At 46.2% G+C, this 24620-nt stretch overlaps 1 protein-coding gene across 1 annotated transcript; it reads left to right on the forward strand.

The window, feature by feature from the left end:
• The first annotated feature begins 6153 nt into the window (after positions 1 to 6153).
• Positions 6154 to 13463, forward strand: RHOU (ras homolog family member U). Its single transcript, XM_079330474.1, has 3 exons — positions 6154 to 6772; positions 7461 to 7519; positions 10445 to 13463. The coding sequence occupies exons 1-3, from the start codon at positions 6448 to 6450 to the stop codon at positions 10898 to 10900; spliced, it is 840 nt and encodes a 279-aa protein (XP_079186600.1). The 5' UTR covers positions 6154 to 6447; the 3' UTR covers positions 10901 to 13463.
• Positions 13464 to 24620: the final 11157 nt, after the last annotated feature.

Here is a 24620-nt window from a genome sequence, read left to right on the forward strand (position 1 = left end):
AAAATATGAAGCCATCCTAATAACAACGAGAGAGTTAGACTTAATTACTTCCAAAAGAGAAAATCTGGCACAGTTTCTGATGGGCGAACCAGGAGCTAATCTTGAACACAACTGCTTAGAAATTATAAATCTACAAACTAAACTAAGAGAAGACTTAGAAAATTTACCATTGCCCTACGGAAGAGTACTATTTATTGATGGGTCATCTAAAATAATAGAAGGAAAAAGAAAGTCAGGGTACGTGGTAATTGAAGGAATGACAAACACTGCTTAAAAATCCTGGAGCAAGGGAAGTTACCGGCCCATTGGTCAGCCCAGTGCTGTGAAGTGTATGTCATGAAAAGGGGATTGGATCTGTTAGAGAAAGATCGAGGCACAATATATACTGATTCTAAGTATGCTTATGGAATAGTGCACACCTTTGGAAAAATATGGGAAGAAAGAGGCTTTTTCAACTCAAAAGGAAAAGACATAACCCATAAAGACTTAATTAAATCAGTGTTTAAGTTTTTCATGAAGCCAGAAGAAATTGCCATAGTACATATAAAAGGACACCAAAAGGGAGACTCTTTTGAAGAGAGAGGGAACCCGCACAGCTGACCAAGTGGCCAAGATAGCTGCCCAAAGTATGGAAAAAACAATTTGTGTGTTAAAATTAGATGAAACGCTACCAAATGGAAAAAGGGAGCCAATATTTAGTGAAACAGAGATAAAAGAAATAAAGAAATTAGGGTTACACCAAGGAAAACACGGAGAATGGTTAACACCAGATGGAAGAAAGTTTATAAGTAAGGCACTAGCTCGGGAAATCCTAAAAGAGATACATAATCTAGCACACTGGGGAATTCAAGGGATATGTGATCACTTCTTAAGGGATCACCTATGTGTAGGAGTGTATAGTTTAGCAAAAGCTATCGTAGGTGGATGTTTAACGTGTCAAAGGGCCAACCAAAAACAGATGAGGAAGGCCATACCAGGAGGAAGGGAAATAGCATTAAGACCTTTCCAAAGCATTCAAGTAGACTTTACAGAGATGCCCCCAGTACAAGGATATAAACATCTACTAGTCTTTGTGGACCACCTAACTCACTGGGTGGAAGCATTTCCTACCAAAATAGAAACTGCCCAGGTAGTAGCCAAAATATTGTTACAGCAAATTATACCCAGGTATGGGCTTGTAAATGACATAGATTCAGACAGAGGGCCACATTCCACCGCACAAGTAATACAGGATATAACAAAAGCCTTGGGAATAAAGTGGAGGTTACATACCCCATGGCACCCCCAAAGTTCAGGGAGAGTTGAGAGGATGAATAAAACCCTAAAAAATGTATTAACCAAATTAATTATGGAAACGGGAATGAATTGACTGAAATGTCTTCCCTTAGCCCTACTTCGAATTAGAACCCGACCAAGATCTGATATTGGGGCTTCTCCATATGAAGTAATGTTTGGACTCCCCTTCCTTTTAACCCCTTACAGTTGTGGAAGTTATCTGGAAGGGGAGGCAGCTACAAGAGAATATATACAAGCAATTGGGACCACATTGGCGGATTTAAGGAAAAAAGGGTATCTTCCTCAATCCACTCCCTTGGACACTGACATTCATCAAATAAAACCTGGGGACTGGGTATTAATAAAATTGTGGAACAACGCCTCACTAACCCCCAAATTTGAAAGTCCATTTCAGGTTCTCCTCACTACACACACGGCAGTAAGGACCCAAGAGAAGGGCTGGACCCACATTTCCCGAGTTAAGGGACCAATTCCACCTCCCACCAGTGGATCGGACTCTGCAATATCTCAGCCGAGAACCCAGAATGGACTATTGCTAAAGGCCCTACAGACCTCAAACTCACCTTTAAACGAGAAAAAAGGAACAGTTGAAAAGACCTAAATAGCCCCTGTTTAAAAACCAAGTTTTACAATATTTTAAGTTTCTGCTTGTTCAATATAGCTCTTGTTGTTGTTATAACGTTAAGTTCCCATTAGTTTAGTATAGACCCTGTTGTTACATAAATGTTGTATAAGGTTTCAGTAAGTTAGAGAGTTCATACATTCTCCTCCAAATCTAAGCTTCACCTAGTTATTATTCAGTCTTAGTCATCCAATTAAATTCCAATCATAACATAAAGCTAATTCTCCTACAGAGCATCCCCTAGAAACACCCAAATTAATAAACCGAGAGCAATGGGAAAACTCTGGGAAGTCCGGATCTTACCCAAGGGGATCCCTGCCCCCAAGAGGCAAGCCCAGGTGAGACCATGGATGGTTCATACCGGACTCTTGGGAAGGATACTGCTAACCTTGCTAATAAACAACCTAGCAAGTGGCGAAGAAACCAAATGCAATAAATGTTACCATCCATTATATGATGGGGAAACCCTAGAGACTTTAATCAGGATCCATACTAATATAAATTCCAGTTGTTTTAACCATTCCCAAATTTCCACTTGTCAAGAAAGTGGAAAAACGTATTGGATTGCCAAAAACACCGCCACTTTTCGGCAACAGTTGCTTGGGGAATGCCCTATAGGAGAAGCTTGGTTCTGTTTTGAGCATGAAAGCAATCTAAAAGGCTTAATAGACCTGGTCAAAGAAAAAGAATTGGTGGTAAATACAAAAAAAGAAAATGAATTAGAAATACCCCTAGGTAAAAATCTATTTATAGACCTGGTTGAAAGAATCAGCAAAGAATTAAACATAACAAATTGTTGGGTATGTGGTAATACCCAAATGTCAGAAATTTGGCCTTGGGAGGGAATTAGTTTAAACCCCCTAGAAATCTTAAAGTGGAAGCAAACAAACCAGACATACCAATTACCTAGACAAAAACGAAAAAAAGAGCAATGGAATTTAAGACATAAAATTATTGGAGAAGAATGTATTAAAAGGGTTGGAAATAAGTATAAAACGTTTGTAGGAACTATGGCTTGTAAAAGATACCTAACAACAAAGAATTCAATTACAAGGTGGATACCTCAAGAGCCCAATAGGTATTGGACAATGTATAAAAAAGAAAAAGGTTGTGTTTACCACGAAGGGTACAATTTGTATGAATGTGTTGAAAAAAAGATAAATCCTTTTTGGGAAACAAAAGAACTATCTAAATATTGGGAATGCCCCACGGAAACAAATCACACCTTTTGGGCAGCGCCTGAACATCTATTTTGGATATGCGGAAATACCGCCTATACCAATCTCCCTGGGGACTGGGCTGGGAGCTGCACAATCGGAATCATAAAGCCTGCATTCTTTCTACTCCCAAAAGACTCTGGTTCAAAGTTAGGGATTCCTTTATACGATGATCTAAAGAGAACTAATCGAAAGAAAAGGAGTATAATTAACATAGAAAGCACTCAAAAGTGGGGGAAAGAAGTTTGGACCCCCAAGCGAATCATAGAAGTTTATGGACCAGCTGCTTGGGCTCAGGATGGGTCATGGGGGTATCACACTCCAATTTATATGCTAAATCAAATTATCCGACTCCAAGCGGTATTAGAAATAATATCAAACAAAACAGCTCTCGCATTAGACCACGTCACAGAGCAATTAACCCAGACCCGAGCAGTACTTTATCAAATTCAGCTTGCAGTAGACTATTTATTAGCAAATGAAGGAGGAATATGTGGAAAGTTTAATACCTTAGAGTGTTGTTTAGAAATAGATGATCAAAGTGAAGTAATATGGAACATCTCAAGAGAAATATGAAAAGTAGCATATGTAGGAACCCAAAAATGGACCCCCTTAATGGACTCCAGCTGGTGGAATAGCTTCTGGTCCTTTAAAACCAAGTGGTGGAAGAAGGTAGCCTTTTTAATTGTAAGTGCAATTGTAAGTTTTTTGTTTTTACCATGTCTACTCCCCTGTACAATTAAAATAATAAATTCTACCATACAGACTAGCATCGCTAATCTGGTTAATCAGACAAAAACTAAAGTTATGATGGTAGAAACCCAAGAGCCAGAACACAATTCGCCCAAGGAAATCTTTAACCAATACCTAAAATTGCAAAAGTTATATTCCCAAAAACTGAAATTTCAATTGATGCGGTCTAAAAGACCGATCAAAGAAATAAAGGGGGGAATTGTAATAGATGAAGATTGTTAAAGAGTTAAAATTGTCACTTACCCTATTGTTTGATACGCTGCTCTGTATGACCCCAGTTAATTCTTTAATCCAGTTGTTGTATTCCCTTCCTTAAATCCAGTTTGTTGTATTCCCTGTTCCAGCTTGTTCCCTGTTACTTCCCACTTCTGCCCTCTCCCCTACCTCATTTCCAGCCTGGCTGCTGCTGCTCCCGGCCTGTCCTCCAATGGAAAGACCGCGCCCAACATGTAAATCCGCAAGACTACCGAAACACCATTCTTCAGCGGAAGTTCCCATGAAAAGAAAAAGCCCCTGAGACAGCGAGCCAATACAAGATTTGAGAACCCTCAAAACACCATCCAGCTAGCTATGCCAAAGATCGCCTTCATCCTTCGATCATCAGCTCACCATCTTCTGTAAAGCGACCGTACAGAAAAACACCCCTAAACAGCACGAGTCACGGCGAGTTCCTGAGCACGCCCGCGAGGCTGGAACCCCCGACCGACCCTGCCGCCTGTGGCACCTCCTCCCCGGCATTAGGACTGGCTAAGCAGCAGCGGCATAGGCCATCCCTTGGGTCCCCACTGCTTTCAATAAAAGAGCTGTTTAAATAAAGGCTTCGGCCCTGGTTATTTTTAGCAACAGGTTTCATCACAGAGGGATAAATATATGAAAGCACCCAAAGTGATAATGTTTCTTGGTTGTAGCCAAATGCCCTGTGATGGCTCTCTCTGGGGTTGATGCCATATGTGACAGCACCATCTTTGTTCATTTAAGGAAAGGTAATTCTGCAGGACTGGGATGTCCCACAGTGGGGGTCAATGGGTGTTCAAATGGGTCCCCATGGGTCTTGAGCATGAGGGTCACACTGAGCCTCTGTGCTCTGCTGGTTGCTGTGCTCCATCCCCGCCTGCCTGTGCTCCCTGCAGGGAGTGGGTGCTGCTGAGCCAGCATGGGGCTCCAGGGAGGTGTTTCTACCCTGCACCTTCAGTTTCACGCAGAGTGTTTCCAGCCTGGGGTGTTTGCAGCTGCTTTCAGCCAGGGAGGACCTTGGCTTTGGCCCTGCTTTGCAATGTCTAAAATGTCAGCGCTCAAAAGAGCCGTGGCCCTATGGAGAGCCAGAGTGACTCTTCCTGTGGAAGAGGCCAGGGCACTTAGGAAAAGATCAGCTGTACAGAGTGTTTTTTTTCCATGAGATGTGAGCCTTGCACGGCCTTTGGTGGTTAGACCACACTGTTCCAGGATTTCAAGGATGGGGAAGGTGCCAGCTCCAGTGACCACGGGCAGTACAGATGTGGCAGCTATAGCATGTGCTGCCTCACATGGGTTCCCACTTCACTGAGGGGAATGGGGAAGCAGCAGCACTCACTGGCAACTCAGTGATGCTAAAAATGGTAAACTCAAATCTCAGCTCTGCCATAGACTTATCAGCACTGATTTGGGTAAGTTTGGATATACACATTTGCTGCCTGTTAAATGAGGCATCCCAGATTATCTATGTGGTGTGGTTCACATTTGTATGGTACTTTTAAGGTTCCCACAAGAAATGCATTAATAACGTTTCCAATTGAGAACGGAGCCAGGCTATTAATCAGAGTTTCATTTTCAGTGTTTTACTGCAAAGCTTTCCATGGCCAACTTCTTTCAAAGGTGCTAAAAACGAGGCGCCCCCTTTCCCAGGGCGCACGGCTCAGTTCACCCCTCCCCAAGCGTGCAGGTGGGAGCTCCCTCAGCGGCTCCCACGCAAACAGGCCGGGAGCACCGCTCGAACCTCAGGGCGCTCCTGCCATGCCCGGCCCAGCCCCACAGCGATGCCAGCTCTGCCCCGCGGGGCCGCACGGGCCCTCACGGCGGCTCCGCGGGCGGAGGCGGGCACGGGCCTCGGGCGGCACCGCCCCTCCGCCCAGCCCAGCCAATGGTGCGGCGCGGCGCGGCGAGCGGGCCAATGAGAGGCGCGCCCGCGCGGCGGGGCCCGCCCCTTCAGCTGCCGTGGGTGCGTGCGGGGCGGGGCGCTGCGGCGCCGCCTGGCGGCGGAGCCGTGCCGAGCCGCGCCGTGCCGGCTCCTCCCCGCCCGGCGATGTCACGCGGCGGAGCGGGGCCGGCGGCCGCGACTCTGGCGCGCGGGGCGCGGCGGTAGCAGAGCCGCCGGGAGCCGCCGCCGCGCCGGGAGCCGCCAGCACCGCCCGCGCCCGGGAGCCGCCAGCGCCGCCGGGGCTGGCTTCGCGCCGCTCGCGCCGCTCCTGTCGGCCTTCCCCGGCCCCGCACCGCTCGCCCGCCGCCGCGCCCCGCCGCCCCCCGACCGGCGCCCCCGGGCAGCGTGCCGCCCCCCGGGCCGCGGGGCTCTGCGTGGCCGCGCGGATGCCGCCGCAGCAGGAGGGCGAGACGGGGTACATCAGCAAGCCGGTGCCGCCGGGCGGCTGCGAGGTGCCGCCGGTGCCCCCGCGCAGGGTGCGCAGCGGGCGGGCGGCGGCGGCGCTGGGAGCCGCGCTGGGCGGGCGCTGCCGGGCGGCGGGGGCCGGGGCCGCGGCCGGAGCCGGGGCCGGAGCGGGGGCCGAGCCGCGGCGCAGCATCAAGTGCGTGCTGGTGGGGGACGGCGCGGTGGGGAAGACCAGCCTGGTGGTGAGCTACACCACGAACGGCTACCCCACCGAGTACATCCCCACCGCCTTCGACAACTTCTCCGGTGAGTGACCGGGGCGGCCGCGGGCACCGGGGCGGCGGAAGGGGGTTCTGCCGTGCTGGGGAGCGGCGCGATGGCCAGGCTGGGCGATTTCATTACGTGTTTGTGGGCAGCAGGACCGAGCTTGCCCGGCTGCCGTCGCAGCCAGCAGCACCGGCCGGTCTCCGGTGTACCGGGTGTCACGCGCGGCCAGAGCCGGGCTTTAACTGGGAACCCTCCGGTGCAAAGCTTAGCGCTCTCGGGGACATCGGAAGCGCCTGAAGGGCAGGTTTAAATACTCGCCTCGCCTTTACAAAAGGGGAAGCCCAGGGGTTTCTCTGCGGTTCAGCGGGCGCTTTTCGTGTTCCGGGCGTGCTGAATGTGTACGAGGGAATAAAGCTGAACCTCTGTAATAGAAGAATATCCCGGACTGCCGGGCTCGCTCTCCGCGCTGCCTGCGGAGGACTTGTGCCATCACTGCCTAACTCATCCCTGTAGTAAAATGAGTCGGAAAGGGCTTGTGTGCGCTCATGTGTTATAGTGACGGACTCCCAGCTCTGCTAAGTTGTTAAATCTAAGATAATTAAGAAAAGGCTATAAGAGCTAAGCTGAGGGATGGTAAATCTTACTTTTAAATTTTTTTTCTTTAACGGAAAACGTGTCAAGTTGAATTCACCATAGTTTTCCTTCCTCCCTCCTTTCTCTCCTAAAGCTGTAGTGTCTGTCGATGGCAAGCCGGTGAGACTTCAGCTCTGTGACACAGCTGGTCAGGTCAGTGGAGCCACTTTGCTTGATTTAAGTGACAGCGGGTGGGGAGAAGTTGTTGCTGTTGCGCAAAGTAGTCCTGCAAATGACTTCATGGGTTTGAAAGTATTCCCAGTGTTTGATCATGTTATTATCTGCTGTCATTTTCGCTGCTGCGTAACTCACTGCTTTGCCTGTCTGTTGAAGGGTGGGGGACGTACTGTGCCTCCATATAGGGGCTGGGCACAGGCTGCTGCTGTGCTGGCTCAAGCTGCTGCTCTGTTTAGCCTCACTAGAAAGGCTGAACATATTGGGGATTCAACAGCCACCTGGTTTTCTCTTTGGGCAGTTGTCACTGTCTTTATTTTTGCTAAATAACTGTGGGTTTAAGAATTAGAGTGTTTGGCATGTACACATGCAAAGCAACAACAGCTTGTAGGTGTCCAGAGATAGAGACTGTGTTTTTGAAGGGATGCAAGCTGGAGGGAGAAAAAAGTAATTGGGTGTTGTCTGTGGAGGCTTTATGTTCAGCATTCCCACCCGTTTAGAAAGTGCTGCTGCCATAGAGCTGAGGTTTGCTGTGATCTACAGCCTGAAGAGATGAGGGTGGCTGATACCTCTCATCTCCTACTTTGCCTGATACATAAAAAGAGCCCATGTCTTACCACCTCAGACTTTCTGGAAACCCAGGCTTGTACCACCCTTCTGCAACACTGCTTGGCAGGGGTTGAGGCTGGATAACCAAAAGTAGCCAAAAACATTTTGCTACCTCACTGCATTTGAAGGCAATGGGAGTTAGGGTCCTGTGCAGCTTTGTGGATCTAGGTCTATGCCTTCACCAAAACCACGCTGAAAAATCTCAGTGGTCTTAACATACAAACCTATTTAGATGAGTAGTCACTGGGTGCCCTACTTACAACGGGGTTTTAAGGGCTATGCAGTAGTAGACAGGAGTACGCCTTACAAACCAGAGCTAAAATCCTACAAACAGCCTTCTGTAGGTAGTGATACAGAGCCAAACAGCAGTACTATCCCATGATTTTGGACCCTGCTGAAGAGATGGGGTGGTGCTGCAACAGTCTTGGCTGTGCATGTTCGTATGCAGAGCATGGCAGGTGAAGTCTCCATCGGGTGACAGCCTCTGGACATGCAGTGCCTGTGGAAATGCAGCTGCAAGCTGCAGGAGGGATGAACAAATCCTGTCACACCTTGCTTTCCCTGCCCTTAGTGGTTAAGGTGTTTGCTCTGGCTGCCCAAGTGCAGCTGGAATGGGTAAAGTTACTGCCTTTAAAGTGAAGGGGTTATCAAAACGGAGAGAAATTGTCCTGAATAAAAGATTCCTGGTTGGATACTTTGATAAACTGCTGTTGGGAGATGGCTGCTGAAATCTGGAGCTAAAAAAAGCACTCCAGGCAGTGGGAAATTCTATTTCAGCATCACTAGCCCAAAGAGTTGTAGAGTCCCTGCAGGCCATGTACCTACCATTGAAATGGCAGGAGTGTACTTAAGATATAAAGGGAACTATTTCATCTTAGTAAAAACCCTTCAGATCTGGGATTTGCTTCCAAACCCATTGAATTGAGCCCTTTTGAGGTTTCTCATATAGCAAGGAGAGGCAATTACATGGCAAGGTGCCTTTCTGCAAACAGCCCTGTTGTTCAGGGCAGCATCTCTCAGTAAATGTGGGTTTTTTCTTGAGAGGCGTGGTGAGAGCCTGGTTTCCTCTGAGGCTTAATCTGAGAATCAGGAGAGCTAATGAATCTTACTTTCTTGACTGCTGTTCTATAAATGTCTGTCTTTCTCAGAGATACTGCTGCAAAAAATTCATTTGAGCAGACCAAGATTTCTGAGGCTTCCAGGGGGCTTTAAATTGCATATTCTGGGCCTCCAGAGGCTTAAAGCAAAATTTCACATCTCAAAAATTAACATGCTACTTGCAATTCATCAGTAAACTGAGAGATATATTCAGCTTTATGTTTCTGTGCATTTTCAATTCCAAGCATTTGAGAACATGGTGCGTTTTAATTGAAATGTCACTGCTGCTGAGGCAAATCCTGCCTGTTCAGGCTGCTAGTGTTACCCTGGTTTTATCCTGCTGTCAGCATAAAAGCAGTCTGCTTGGAGTAACCCTTGCTTCTAGCTGCATTTTTCTCTGAGGATCAACACACCTTTGTTACAGTGAGGTGTGTGACTTTCTTGTGGCTGCATCCTGAAGCTGAAAAAGGGCCTTAGTTTGCTGGAGTTTGCACTAAAAGAAAAAAAATCCCAGAAGAGTAGTGCTGGGAGGCCTGTGTGCAGTTTGTTTGATGTGGCATGGGTGGGAGAGAAAGGTAAAGCTCTTACTCTATGCCATTGGCATGTTAAGCCTGCACATTGTAAGTCGTTATTGCTCCCATCAGATTTAAATCCCTGGGCACAATGGCGGGGAAATTATTCCCATATCCTGTAGGATGTTGCTGAGTAGTTACCAGCTTAAAAGTCTACTCCAGGAAAGGTACCCAGGAAGGTACACATGCTGCTGCATATCTATGTGCTTTGTGCTCCTCCTGAGAGCTGCTCAGTGACTCACCCTAGGAGGGATGGGCCTGGAGAAGGTGCTCTCTCCCTCTTCAGTGTGCTGTAACCCGCTTCTTGCAGCTTTGCTTCTTTGCTGAAGTAGGGCAAAGAGCAAGGGAAATATTTAAGCACTTGAAATAACCTGCAGCATTAGCTGGAGAATCTCAGGTACGAAGAGGAGCCACCACCTTTGTCCTGTGTGCCTCATGGTGGCAGGGTGCTGCTGGCTGGCAGCCAGGGACCTCAGGCTGGGCACAGGTGGCTTCTGCTGGGTGGCGTGGGTGCTCATTTTGGGTGCCTGTCAAGATGTGGCAAGTGATCCTCAGCTTCACCAAGGCTCAGGGCGGGCTAGAGCTGCTCTTCTGTGGAGTGCTAACACAGTTGTGTTCTGTGCAGGATGAATTCGACAAGCTCAGGCCTCTGTGCTACACCAACACGGACATCTTCCTGCTGTGCTTCAGCGTGGTGAGCCCTTCGTCCTTCCAGAACGTCAGTGAGAAGTGGGTTCCCGAAATCCGCTGCCACTGCCCCAAGGCGCCCATTATCCTGGTTGGGACACAGTCAGACCTCCGGGAGGACGTCAAAGTCCTCATCGAGCTGGACAAGTGCAAGGAGAAGCCAGTGTCGGAGGAGGCCGCGAAGCTCTGTGCCGAGGAAATAAAAGCCGCGTCCTACATCGAATGCTCCGCTTTGACTCAGAAAAACCTCAAGGAGGTCTTTGATGCAGCTATCGTGGCTGGTATTCAGTACTCGGATACCCAGCAGCAACCAAAGAAATCCAAATGTAGGACTCCAGACAAGATGAAAAACCTCTCCAAATCCTGGTGGAAAAAATACTGCTGTTTTGTATAGGGGCTGCAAGGACCTGAGTGCTGCTCTGAGGAAATCTATAGAGGCTATATTAGCTGAAATCTCAATTTGTGTCGTCTTGAGTGTATAGTGTAGATCTGTATGTATGTGTATATGTTGCTACCGGATAACTCGGTTGCCCTTTCAAGGGTTGCAGAAGGATTTTTAGTTAAATAATTACTATATATCAGGTCTGGCACCCGGTTTTTGTGACCAGAACTTCTCATTATGGAAAAAAAAAAAAGCACCATGTGTCTGTGAGCGTAGAAGGATTTGTCCAAAGGATTCAGCTTCTTCTGTTGTAAGGTTATGTGATGGGGAGGAGCATAACAGAGGCCTTCACTGCCAGGGCTTTGCAGGAGGAACGCACAAGCAGCGGTGGAAATGTGGAGCTCTGTACGTGGATGATCAAAGGGAAGAATAACACTGTGCCTCCTAACTGACATTTGTAGCTTTAAAACCCCACTCCTGCTCTCTTTGGTGTCTTCCCAAGCCAATGCTCTTAGGGATCACTTTTAAAAGGGTATGCAAAAGGTGTAATCTATACGCAAATGCCATGGTTAAAAAGGTCATGAATATACCTTCAGCTTGTGGTGAGGGAACCTAATCCCTTATGGAGCTGACATCTCATTTGTTACCTCCTGACTTTCAGAAAGTCCCTTCTGTCCTCCTTTCCCTGCCTTTCCCAGGAAGCCGAGTGGAAGCCCAAGAATATGACCAAGCTTTAACTCGCTACCTCGAGCAGTGGCGATTTCCTCTGTGTTTTTGCAGACATGACGACAGTTCATCTATTTCAGCTCAAAGGAATGTAAATACTGTTGTGTTGGAGTTTTAATTTTTTTTTTTTTTCTAAGCAATGTAACAAATACCTGTGCAGCACCATATAAACCACATCTGGTTTTAAGTCTACAGCCAAGAATTTCAGGATGCCCCACTTTTCCTTTTAAGGCTGCTAAACAAATAACAAATCAGGCAGATTGAGATTTATAACAAACTAGACTCTAGAAACTGAGGCTGCTGCATCCTCTTCATGATGCTGTTTCCAACCAAGTTAATGTTTCCTTCTAAAGGCAACAGTCACTTGTGGCTGAATCTTGTCCAAGTTCATAGTTGTGGAATTATCTGAGGCCATCCCCAAAATGTAACTGACAATTCTTTTTTTTTTCCAGATCAGTCCAACAGATTAATTGAAATGTGCCTATAATGTAGCTGAGGGACCAACATAGAACTGAGTGTGACCTGTTCTCTGTCTGAGTCTGGTTCCTGCTGAACTCTAAGCCTAATTGCAATTCTAGTGAGTTTGAGCAACCCAAATGATAATGTGATTCTCTGCAAGGATCAGTATTTAAACCTGTTCTGCAGAGGTTTTAATTTGTGCTGTCTGTCTGCCTTTTTATGGCCACAATTACTTTTTTCCCTTTCCTAGATATAGTTGAAGATCAAATTATATTTCTTTTTTTTTTTTTTCCCTTTGGCCCTAGCCTTGAAGTGACCTTTTCCTTATTCTTAAACTAAACTGTAGTGACAGAAGGCCAGAACCTTTTTTCATCAAAAATGAATCAATGTCTGATATAAAGAACTGTGGAGACCATTTGAGTTGATAAAGCTGACCACAGTTTACCTCCTGGCCCATTAAGGAAAATGACACTCTATAAATGGATTCTGGGCTATTGGCATAGGCTCCACAGACAGTATTTTTTCCTTCTCTACAGAAGAATGAATGCAGAATGGGTAATGTTCCATCACTGAAAACTTAAAAATGGGATGGAAATCTTGACCTAGGGCCTAATTCAATAAAAATATGTTGGCTTCTGCACTGGAAGAGCCTGGAAAAACATTTTCCATAGCACAGAAGCTGGATGCATTTGACTTGGTTGCATCTGGTTGGTAATGGTTTAATGTTTACTGGTCCTGAAGTTAACATCTGAGCCTTTATATTTCTTACTCAAATACTTTGACAGGATTTCAGATATGCAGTCATGCCAACACCTTGGAGAAAAACAAAGCTAGATTTCTCCTGGGTGCTTTGATTCTCTGTAAAAAAAGCAGTCTCTCACTCAAAAATGCAAGTTTGAGGGCAAGACAGGCTTGAATTTGAGCATCTTACATTTACAAAAATAACAAAATTTTCTCTGCAATATCATACTGCTTGGTATCATACTAAACTGGGAGCAGTAGGTTATACCTTATAAGCAGCCTATTTCATAGTCTGGAGTAGCATTACTTCTGAATGTAGCCAGCTGTGACTGTTTCTGAAGATGTGATTTATATACAACTTGTTATAGCCCTTTACTAGGTGTGTATAAACTGAGGTCTAATAATTCTATGGATACTGCTCTACATGGGGCTACACAGGGTCTAGGTTTTAGAAATCTTACTTTTAAAATTACCAGTATTTTACAAACATAAATGAGGGGGAGATGTCTCTATGTAGTCTATAATCTGATGTGCCTTATAAAAAAAAAAAAACTCTCTTCTGTTTTCTAAGTGTAGGCTATATTCCAAAAGAAATATTTCATGTGAGAATGATATAAATGAGGTATTTGGAAATAAATTCTGACCTGTGTATGTGTCTGCCTCTGCTGCCTGCTCAAGGAGGCTGGAGGGCACCCTGCACTGTTCCATCCCCAGGGGGCTGGGCTGGGTGGGAAGGGTACAAAGGCCAGCTTTCTGTCTCCCTGCCAACACAGCAGCATCTTGCTGTGGCCCTGTGAGGCATGGACAGGCTCATTGTGCCTGGCCCTGAAAGTGGGGTGAGCAGCAGGGAGCACGGCACAGCTGGGGTGTTTTACCTGCTGCATGTTGTGCCACATGTGTTCTGAGGGAGCCAGTGGACATTTTTGGAAGAGCAGAACTTGTTCCTTTTTGGCACCATAGGTCTTGCCACTCCATTCTGGGTCCTGTCCCTCATGCCAGGGCCAAGGTGAGTGAGGTTTGAGGTTGTCTGTGCTCAGGAGCTGCATGGCTGTGGCACAGAAGCCTTCCACCCTTTGGTGCCACTGTGTTAGCCAAGTGGGAGCAGCATCTAGACCTCCAGGCATTCCCATGGATCCAGTGTCCTGCTCCAGAGAAGGAGCTTTGCTCTGGACCAGCCAAGGTTGGTAAACTGTCCCCATTGTGTTTTTCTGGCATGCTGGGGGTGGCATGCCAGGTTGCTCTCCCATGCCACCTGTCTCTTGGGTTACAAGGCCAAGGCATTTTCAACCATGGGAATGCACACAACCTGCCCAAAGTAGGAAGGAGATCAGTGCACAATTCCTCTTTCTCACTGGAACAAAGCCTTCTCTTTGTTGGGTGCCAGACTGGGCACTGCTGGGAGTCTGGTTCACCTGGTGCCTGTAGCACAGTGATGCAAGAGCCCAGCTGGGCAGCAGCTCCTTTCTGGTGATACCTGGTGTTGAGTCACCACTGCCCTGGCTGGTGCCTTCAGAGAATCACTTCTATGGGGTTTCTGTGCTGCAGGCAGTGAAGGTGGGGTGTGCTGGCTAGGGACCAAGTCAACCCACCTTTGTTTGCTGACTTTGCAGAAAAAGGGGCTGTGCTAACTTAAAGTTCAGAACCTGCTGTTGCCAAATCCTGGCACAGAAATCCTTCTGCTACCTGTGGGGCATTGCTTTTCTGCTGGGATGGGGCTGCTGTCTTGTGCATCCTGGTGCCTGGACAAGTCTAAGGCAGTTCAGGTCATCCTTTACCCCACAGTAACTGTGCCTGGGTGTGCTGCTGTGATCAAAAGGCTCCTTCAGCTGCCCTGCTTCAGATACTGGATGGGCTGGCAGCTGAGCTGATAAGGGCATACTGAAGTAAGCCCATGGTACATAAGGATTCCCAGAAATGCTGAAATAACTGATGGTTTGTGATGGATGGGAGATCTCAAGAGAGGACTTTGTTTTCTTCCATTTGAAATTAAACTGCTAGGAAAAATAAGGATTTTTTTTTTTTTTTTGTAATTGTGAAAAAAGTCAATTTTACCATTTCCCCCTGTTTAGTGGATTTGAGATACTTCTGAGGTGCAACTGAAGGTTGACTAGAGCTGAGACATTGACAACTGTGGCAGTCTGTCCTTACAAGGTGTCTGTAAGGACACTTCACTACGCTCTTTGCTTTTGATTTTCTTTCTAGACACCAGTTGCTGACTACAGAGAGGGGGGCACTGCTGCAGGAGATAAGGTTTTTGCATGACCACATGGGGCTGACCTGGTGTTCTCATATGTATTATCCTTAAACACTGAAGCTTGCTGAAGAATGTGAGTGCCCCTACAATCAAGCAACCTGTCTGAGCTCTAGTAATTGATATATTCAGAACATGTACTAAAGAAACCTCAACTTCTGCCTTTAGTGTTGCCCTGACATTCAGCAAGGTGAGGAGAGAGGAAAAACAACTGCTCAGGAAAGAGTGAGCCATTATAAACCTCAGAACTGGCAAAGGGACTCCAGAGCAATGGGGAGTGATAGACACTACTTTTACCTACTTTAGTAATAAGCAGATTAAAAGTGCAATTAGAGTAATGCATGGGGAAATGAACAGCCCCAAGGAGGGCTGTTAGGTATTAAAATACAGCCTTTTCTTTAGGAAGTCTCAGAGCTGTGGATAGCTGGAAGCTGGGAGGAAAAATCACTGTACACAGGAGGGAGAAATCACTCAGCCTTTGCTTGGTTCTTACATTCTCTCCTTAAGTGTCTGTGCTGACTGGAGACAGGATGTGGGATGAGGTGGTCTTCTGGCATCAATCAGTCTGCCTGTCCCACTCTATTTAATGTTTTTGAAAGAGCAGGATGGGTTTCAGGCCAACAGCAGGGCCCCAAGATCCAATAAGACCTTCTGAAGCCTTAGCTTCCCACATTACTGGCAGCCAGCAGGAGGATATAATGGTTGGGGCTTGTTCATTACCCAGTTAGTATAACCTGGGGAACAAGCAGTTGTGTAATCCAATGAATTTTACCATCTGAGGCACAGTATCCTTCAGCACTGCTGATTTATTTCTCCACAGTTTTAACAGGATGAATAGATCAGTGATGTGTATAAAAAGAGGCATAAAAACTCAGCTTGGAGCAGCATTTTTTTCAGCAAGGGAAATGTGTCTAGAGAAGGAAGCCTGAGGAGCAGCCCTGCTGGTCTGCAAGAGACTATACCAACCTGAGGAGCTCCCCTGGCTGAAGGAGACCTGCATTGGACTCTGGTTCAGACTAGTGCTGAAGAGTGTCCCCAGGCATACCTTGTTAGGTCTGTGCATTTCAGATGGATCCAATTAGTATTGGAGGCAAAGCAGGAATTATTTCACCCAGATCAGCAGAGTTGCAGACCTGTAAAACTTTATGTAGCCTGAAAAAGACTCAGACAGGGATCCCTGTTGAGCTTCTGGCACTGCAGGTACACTTAGAATGACATTGCCTCTGTGTCACTTTTCCCCTGGCTTCACTGGGAGGGAGGAATACTGATCCTCTCCAGCAGCTCAGACTTTTCCTGGTCTCTGTGGTCCCCTGGGATGAATGTTCCATGTACCTATCTGATGTTTCTCATTCCTGGTCCACAATTCATTCAGTTAACTCCAAACATTTTTCTAAAGCCCTTCTCTCTAGGAGGGTAATTTTAGCAGCAGTGGCCAATTTGGGTTAATGTAACATGGGATCAAGCATGGTCCTTGTCCAGACAACTGCTACTTTTCCTATCATAGTGGAATGTCCCTGGCCATGTGTGCCCTGGCCTCTCTGTGGCCACCTGGCCTGTGTGTCTGGCCACAGAATCAGTTGGATTGGAAAAGACCTTTAAGATCAAGTCTAACCATTAACCCAGCACTGCCACATTCACCACTAAACCATGTCCCTAAGTGCCACATCTGCATGTCTTTTACATACCTCCAGGGCTGATGACTCCACCACTTCCCTGGGCAGCCTGTTCCAGTGCTGCCAGTCCCTGGGATGCTTGTTAACAGCAGCAGAAAACAAGTTCCAAGCGAAAATGTGACTTATTTTTGGCATTTCCATTTTCAAGTTGCTGATGGAGTGAGAACTGCGTGCACGGTGTCCTGCCATTTGTCCTGGCAGGCGCTTGTTCTTCCGTGGTTCAGCAGGGATAAGAACACCATAAAACAGCTGTACTGCTTTCCTCTGCTTCACTGCACTTCACAGTCTTTCAGTAGAGGAGCACTGAGCAAGATTTATCTGAGAGCAGTGCTTGGACTGTGATGGAGCCCCTGCTCCACCACCCTATCTTTCCACAGCCACCCCTCCCCTGCATTACCCTGGGCAATTTTCTTATTTATTTTTAATTCAAAACGGCATGTTGCCTGAAGCCTGGTGCTCAGCATTTTTCTGCTGCCTGCATCCCATTCTTCCATCTTTTGAGCTCTGTCATGGCCTTTCCACATTTTAATTACAAGCTCAGCAGGCTTCAGGCTTCCCTTTTCCTCAGGGCTGAGCAAAACCACTCCTTTTTATTTTCTGCTCATTTTCACGTAATCTTTCACAACCCACCTGGGTGAATCTGGGTATGGCTGGCAGCGTGTTGCAGAGCAAAGACTGAAGAAGATTGGGTTGTGTTAGTGAGGGGTAAAGTCTCCTGCTGCTGGCTGTTGTGGGGGTGATAAGGCTGCTCTGAATGCAGGGGCAGCTCTTGACTTCTTGGGGTGAGGGTGCCTGTATCTGCTGGGCTACAGGCAGAGCCTGGCCATTTTCAAAGGGCTTTGAAGTACCCTCTGACAATCTCCTCTGGGAGATAAGAGATTGCAAGGAGAGGAAGGCGTTCCTGGAAACAGCTTTAACAGCACGTATGTTTATCTAGGCTGGGTAACCCAGAAGGAGGCCAAAACCTGGGCTGCTGACACCTGAGAAGATATGTGGGGATTTAAGCAGAAAATGCAAAGTAATGCCAAACTTTGGGATTCCAAAGTTCAAATGAGTCAATTTTCTAGTGTTTGATTCAAGCCTGCAATTAAACAAGGTATTCATGGGTACATCCCTCCCACATCCTTTCGGTATCTGCATGGAGCTGTTACTCATGGATTTGCTTTCTCCCTTGCAGATGTGGCTGTTGCTGCTCCTGTGGTTGCCCAGGACAGCCAGCTCCAGAGGCCCCACACCTCTGGGTGTAGAGAACTATTACATAAAAATATATTTGCTTTTACTTGTTTTCAACAGAACTCCCTTTCATTCCATCACATCATCTCTAGCTCCAGCATTGTAGGATGTGGTGAAGAGCAGTTTACAGGTAAGCAGGTGGCCAGAGGACCTAGAAAACGTCAGAGTGGCTCGACTGACTGCCTTCTCTGTTTTGAAAACCACCATTGTATTTGCTTTTTTACTCCTCAGCTGGAGAGTCACAGCTTTTATATAATGTCTCCTCATGGAAGAGTTTCTCCATCTTCTCAGCCATTTTGTCTGCTGTCCCTTTGAGTCTACCCTTGCCCCACCATCCCACTCCTGAAGGGCAGAGAGCAGAGCTGCAGGCAAAATCTATAACACCATGTTTGGTTTTCAGCACTCTTCCTGGTACTGCCCAGTATTTTACTGGTGGTGTTTCAACAAGTTTTGGTGCTGAACCTTATTCAAAATTTTCTGGAAATCCAGCCATCCTGTCCCTGAAACCTCCCTATCCCTAAAAATGCCTTTACCCCATAGAACAGCAGCAGCTTTCCAGAAGCATTTCCCATCAGAGAAGACAGACTGGCACTTTCCCAACAGACTACATTGTCCCTGTGGTCCATTATGTTTCTCTTTATTGCAATATCTACCCTCCATGTGAACATATGGGAAATAGACTGTTGTGAGAGTGCTACCAGGAAGGAGAAACTGCCCAGAGGTGCTTCTGATCCAGAGTTTTAATGGATCTATGATCTTGACAAATATGAAAGTCAAATGACTTTCAAATGACTGCTATCTGCATCATGCCCTCCATCAGGAGCATACAAATAGTGAAAATGTCCTACTGCACCACAGTGTTATAAAGGCTGTAGTACCCTTGGCCAAGATCTCCAGGTGTGACACAGGTCTTTGCCACTTTGGTGGGTAGCTCACCAGGAATTGGTCAATAGTTTTGCTGCTCACTGATCCTGTGGAAATCAATTCCCTTTATCATTATTCCAAGTCCAATTGCACTAATCTCCAGTTGCATTTTGCCTTCAAGAGGCCACAAATCTTTTGTGGTGCCTGAGGTGGGAAGCAGAGCAGCAGTACAAAATAATATTCTCCTGCAGAAGTTCTTTGAGAAAGAGGTTCTCATGTCCTTCTTCAAAGTATAACTTAAGTTTATTTTGATTCATTGGACAAATATTTTGTGCAGGACATGTCATTTGCCCAGTTAGAATGGATACTCATTACATTTTGTAAAAATTACACTGAGAACATTCCCATCATAAATTTGGCACTTGTGCAAATATGACATTTATGGTGGCAACCCAGAGAGCAGATTTGGTCTAGTGATTTCAAAATATTCCTAATTTTCTGGGAGACTGTGATCCCGGATTTTCAGCAATATACAACTGCTGTTGCTTGACTTCAGGCAATGGGGACACTTGATATACTGTTGCTCTAGGCCAGGAAACAATGAAGAATGATATTATTATAGCTGCTGCCTTTAGCAGGAAAATGCAAAAGAAGCAAGTTGGATTCTAACTGGATTTTTAAAGAGGTGAAACTTCCCTTTTTGCATTGGGAATTTTACTGTCAGGATGCAGACAGCAGCCTGTGGATGTGATCAGGCATTTTACCTCTGCGAATCCAGAGAAGCAACTGTTACATTCAATGCTTTTGGGAGCAAAAACGTCCAAATACTGATGAGAAACAATGGACAGGAGGCAGTTGGCAAGGCTGATGATGGAAGGATGCCTTGATAAGCACAGTTATTGTTAGGGATCCAGGCCAGATTTTTGGAGTTCTTCATCTGAAGGGTCAGCTAAAGCAGTCACTAAACCCCTTTAAAGTGCCACAAATCCATCCTAATTGAGACCAGGTGGTTCTGACTGGAGGCTGCATTTGCCGGTGAAGTTTAGTGGCGTGAGCCAGAACTGGCTGACCAGGAAGCAGCCCCAGATCCTCATCGATCTGCCACAGTTCAAAGTGAATCCACATGTCCCAGCAGCTTTCTTATGGCTCCTTTGTGCCACTTTTCTGTACAGCTGTGGTCTTAACATTTATGAGGCTTGAATTGTTGACCTATGCTTTGGATGCAGAGCACTGCAGAGGAGAGAGCAGCACAGCAGAAGAAATGGAAGTGGCACTGGGCAGGGGCTGGGCTGCAGCCAAGCAGTGCCCTGGGACTGCTGGGGCTCTTCACAGCCCTGACATTATCATTTCTGTAATGAACAAGATGAAAGGTGTTTGAGACTAGGAAGTGCTGAATCCTAGAGTCCTGGTTTAACACAAGCCCCCATTTGCTCTGTAGTCTAATTTATCAGTGCCAGAGGTGTTTCCACTGGAGGACAGCAGTTGCTGCACGGGTTCATGTTAATTTTCCTGTAATAATCTGTGTTTCTCACTCAAGCACTTCTGTTTCTGATGATTAGGAGTAAAGGTGGCAAAAATATAGCACATTCTGGTGTTTACAAACAATTTTGTCTCCCTGGATTGACTAGAGTAGAGGTTCTCAGGACATGTTGTCCATAAAATCCCCATAATGGAAGGGCTTGGCATTGCTCTTTTTTCCTTTATTTCTCTTTTCCTATTCTGGATGGTGGTTTTATTCCCAAGAGTAATATTCCAGATTGATAATTTCCCAGATGCTGTAATCAGGCTGGAACTTCTGCTTCAAAGACTATTCCATAGCCTCCTGCAGGTCTACACAGCTGAAGCACGTCGTCTCTCAAAAGTGAACACTTGAGTGGGAAAATGTGCAATAAATGGAATAGTAATATTGATGGTGCTCATTTGGAAAATGGGATAATCTCCTTTGTTTGCACTACCACATGTTAACTGGTGAAGCATCTGCGACGTTTTCTCAATAAAGCTGGTGCTGGATTTGTCTCCATTGCCTAGAAAATCCTCTTTAATCTTGTGAAATGCTATCTCTGTATTAAGAAGTATATCATGACTTGCATCACTTTGCTTTTCCCCCTCTATTGTCTTGATCCTATGTGGTGCCAATTTGCAAATATTTAGCAGGATTAAAGCATTAGGCTTGTGTGAGGGGGAGAAGCATCATGTAATGTGAAGAGAAAAAGAAGAGACAGAATTTATTATATAGATATGCTTCCAGACATTTTTTATTCAATACTTAAAGGCTTTTGGTTTTACTTCTCCTCCAGCAAGCTTTGCATCCAGGCAATTCATGCCTCCACATTTTTATAGCTGCTAATAAAAATTAGATGTTGTTCGGTCCTTTTGGGCTGCATTTTGGCACAAATAAAAACCTAATTTGTCTGTGATCTGTTTGGCAGTGCTTAGAGGTGGGATTGCTCTCTCTGGGTAGCTTAGGAAGGCCTTAGCTTCATGTGTTTTCTAAGCAGGCAGATGGGGCTACTTACATGAAGAGTAGGAGAGTTTAGGTGAAAGGAAGAGGGAGAGAGGTGGGGCTTTACCTTTGCAGTCTGGTGCTTTGGCCTGCAGACTCAGGTCCCAGATCTGCTCCCGGTTACATTGTGTAACTCTAAAATAACCTGATTTACAGCAGCCTGCTCTGGATTTAGCTCTGCGTAATTGATGACAGAGTCTGGTCCTTATTATTCATTCTGCACCCAGCCAGTTTAAAGGGTCAGGGAAAATATCTGAGGAATAGAACTGCCTTTGATCTTTGGTTTAATATTTCTGCTATGTTTTACATACACAAAGAGCTATCATGGCCTTTTGCTAAAAATTGTCCGGTGAGGAGAGATGTGAAGTAGTCCCTGTGATGGTGAGGAAGCTCTAGGGTGAGTGAAGTGTAAAGTAGAAATGGGTGAAAGAAAAAGATGGATTTCTCCTCCTGTTATTCCCACTAATAGGGCTATATACAGGTAAAGGAAAGAAAAATGGTTAGTGAGTACACAGGCCTCCTTTTTAGATCTTTTAATTTGAAATTGTTGGTTTGCGGTGGCACAGAAAATGACATCATAAACACCAAAACTATCCCTGTAATACACAGTGGGGTGGTTGAATCCAAAGATTCACATTTGCCAACATATCCCCTACACCTGCAATATGCAGTCATTAATCTAAAAAAAAGACATTTCAGTTTGCTGTTTGCACATGCTAACTTTTGTGACATGGGTGGTGATACTTAATTTCCCCACCTTCCCAGAGTATAACAGGAAGTGTCAAGAGGGTTACAGGGAGGTGACACACATATCTGCAACATCTGATCCAGATATTCACCAGGGCCCAGCTAAGAAGTTGTATTTGATGCTATCTAAGCATAACTTGCTTTTCTTCTTTGCTTTGCAATCCACCTGTAGCCAAACAACAGATGGAGACTTGAGAGGTGTTTTTCAACACCTTATGAGAAGCTATGCAGTGTGGCTTCCCCAGCGTGCCAGCAGCTCAGATTTTCCTTTGGATCCTCTTCAAGTCAAGCTATCAGCCATGCAGGGCAACCAGTGGTCAGAGGGTCGAGATGAACCCTTAGGGATTGTTTTAACAAGATATTCCCATTATCCAGCAAGTCTCCAGCCCAGACAGACTATGGTGGCCACTATGTGTTTTGAGGCATTAAAGAGGAATGAAGGCCTATGTTAGGATTGTCAGAGTTTAAGTTGGGTCCAAATTGTGCAAATAGCTTTGTAATGGTCCAAGGGCCCAGTCTTGACTAGAAAGGTGGGAGCAAACATGAAGTGGGGCTTCACAAGTGTTTTATTTTTAAATTCCTATCCCTGGTTTGAGAAAACTCATTACCACTTTAAGTTAAGATATCTATGAGGGACCTGCCTGCAAAATGATAGTGCCTAGGAAAAAAAATTACATAAGCACACATTTCCAACAAATTCCTTGTATTGATCAGAAAAGGGGGCTGTCTTTAAAGGCTGTTCCTGCCATTCAGCTGAATACATGACAGAAATGAAGAGCTCTTCAAGTGTATATTGAGATTTTTATCCAGTAGCATATAAAGCACTACTGCCCCATTAAAAAATCTGTGTATCTGGTGTACGTGTGTGCAAATTTTGTCTGCTACTTTTGCATACTATTTCCATGTCTTGTTGATATTCAAGCTGACACTGTGGAAAATTGGCGATTTTCACTTCACACAAGGAATTAATTATACTTTTGCCATTCTGACTTGCAGAATTCATGCCAGATAATTTTTGTGCAAGATTAGGGGACTAAGCAAACCTATGAGAAGCCAAAGAGCCCCACTCCCCCCACCATATCAAGGGACAGGGAATCAGAGGACAATTAATGTCCTCAGGAAGGTTTATGCATTTTGGCTTGCATCCAAGCACAAACATGATAATGCCTGGAAAAAACCACATTTGTCTACAACCTGTGCCAACTTTTAGCTTGAAGTCCATGAATTGTTCCATATGTGACAGACTGATAGGACAACCCCACGGACAGACCTTTGGGTCTCTGCTCACAGAGTGTGGGTGAGCAGCAGCAGCCCCTCTGGGTGAGTGAGATGCTTGTGTTCTGCAAAAAGACCCCCATCCTGCTCCATCCTGCTCAGGAGAGGCTATCAGCAGCATGTGCCCAGCCCAAATTGCCTGGATCCCTGCACAGAGGACACCTGCCAGTTCTAAGCTCCCTGCTCCCTGCTGCCCCAGCTGCACCCAGTCCCTGCAGCTCTGAGTGGTCCAGGAATCCCCAGGGTGTGCTGCACACACCCTGCCCACACAGGCCAGGAGAGCAGGAGGGCATTGCCTCACCTGGAAATACCTGAAATACCTGTAGACCACAGGTGCTCCCTCACTGCAGGTTTACCCAGCACCCCCAGGGCCCTTCCTTCCCTACACTCCAGCTTTTCCTCCCTGCCTCCTCACTCCTGCTCCTGCCTAACCTTGGCAGGACAAGGGTTCACCCTGTCCTTCCCTCCCAGGGAATGCAGTCCTCTCTTGGACTGTGCAAGGGTTGGGGTTTGGATTGAAACTCTGCCTTGTGGGGCCATTCCTACAGTTTTGGAGTGCATTTTCCTTTCCAAGAATCTGCTCTCCAGTACAAGCACAGTGAAGAAATTTCCTCTTGTAGCTAGTCCTTGAGCTTTAGAAAAAATACAGCCTTTCTTTGAAAAAGGGTGGTTTCTTTTGATAAGTTTTTAGTTTTAAACACAAAGACCAATGTGGGTTTTATGTCAGATCTAAGAAACCTTCATTTACCCTTCAAGTACTTTCATTTACCTTCTAAAAACCTGCCCTACAGTTGAACCTGGAGGGCTGAGCAGGATTCCTCTCTCAGAATTCCAGAAGACATTCTTCCATGTTTCTCACGAGGATTTTGAACAACCCCAAAGAAGGATCACAGATTGCATTATGTAGGATATCGTGCCCTGAGACTGCCCACAATGCAGACCTGGCCTGTAATCCCAAAGTTTCCATTTCCCAGTTTCCTGTCTAGCAATGCCACTTGGGCAGACTGTGCCCTCAGAGATTTTGAAGCAATTTTTTCTTTGCAGCTGAGTGTCTGTGTGACCCTCCATTCCCTCCATCACCTGGACAGTGCCCACAGTCCTTGCAGAGCCAAGAGCTCCAACATCAAGCAGACACCCCCAGGCATTTGGATCTTTGTTTCACCAAGCCTGAGCACACAGGGTGAATACACAAGTCACAAGTGAGTGACCTGTGCAGGAAAGTCTCTCCCAGGCCTCCCAGCCAGGAGTGGCTGTCAGTGA

Source organism: Erithacus rubecula, assembly GCF_903797595.1.
Source record: "Erithacus rubecula genome assembly, chromosome: 2".
Lineage (NCBI taxonomy): Eukaryota > Metazoa > Chordata > Aves > Passeriformes > Muscicapidae > Erithacus > Erithacus rubecula.

What these genes read in the sequence shown, in the direction of transcription:
- RHOU (XM_079330474.1), top strand. Translation starts at nt 6,448, where the DNA reads ATGCCGCCGCAGCAGGAGGGCGAGACGGGGTACATCAGCAAGCCGGTG. An exon ending in CGCCTTCGACAACTTCTCCG is followed by an intron (nt 6,773 to 7,460) that starts GTGAGTGACCGG and finishes TCTCTCCTAAAG; the next exon opens with CTGTAGTGTCTGTCGATGGC. An exon ending in TCTGTGACACAGCTGGTCAG is followed by an intron (nt 7,520 to 10,444) that starts GTCAGTGGAGCC and finishes TGTTCTGTGCAG; the next exon opens with GATGAATTCGACAAGCTCAG.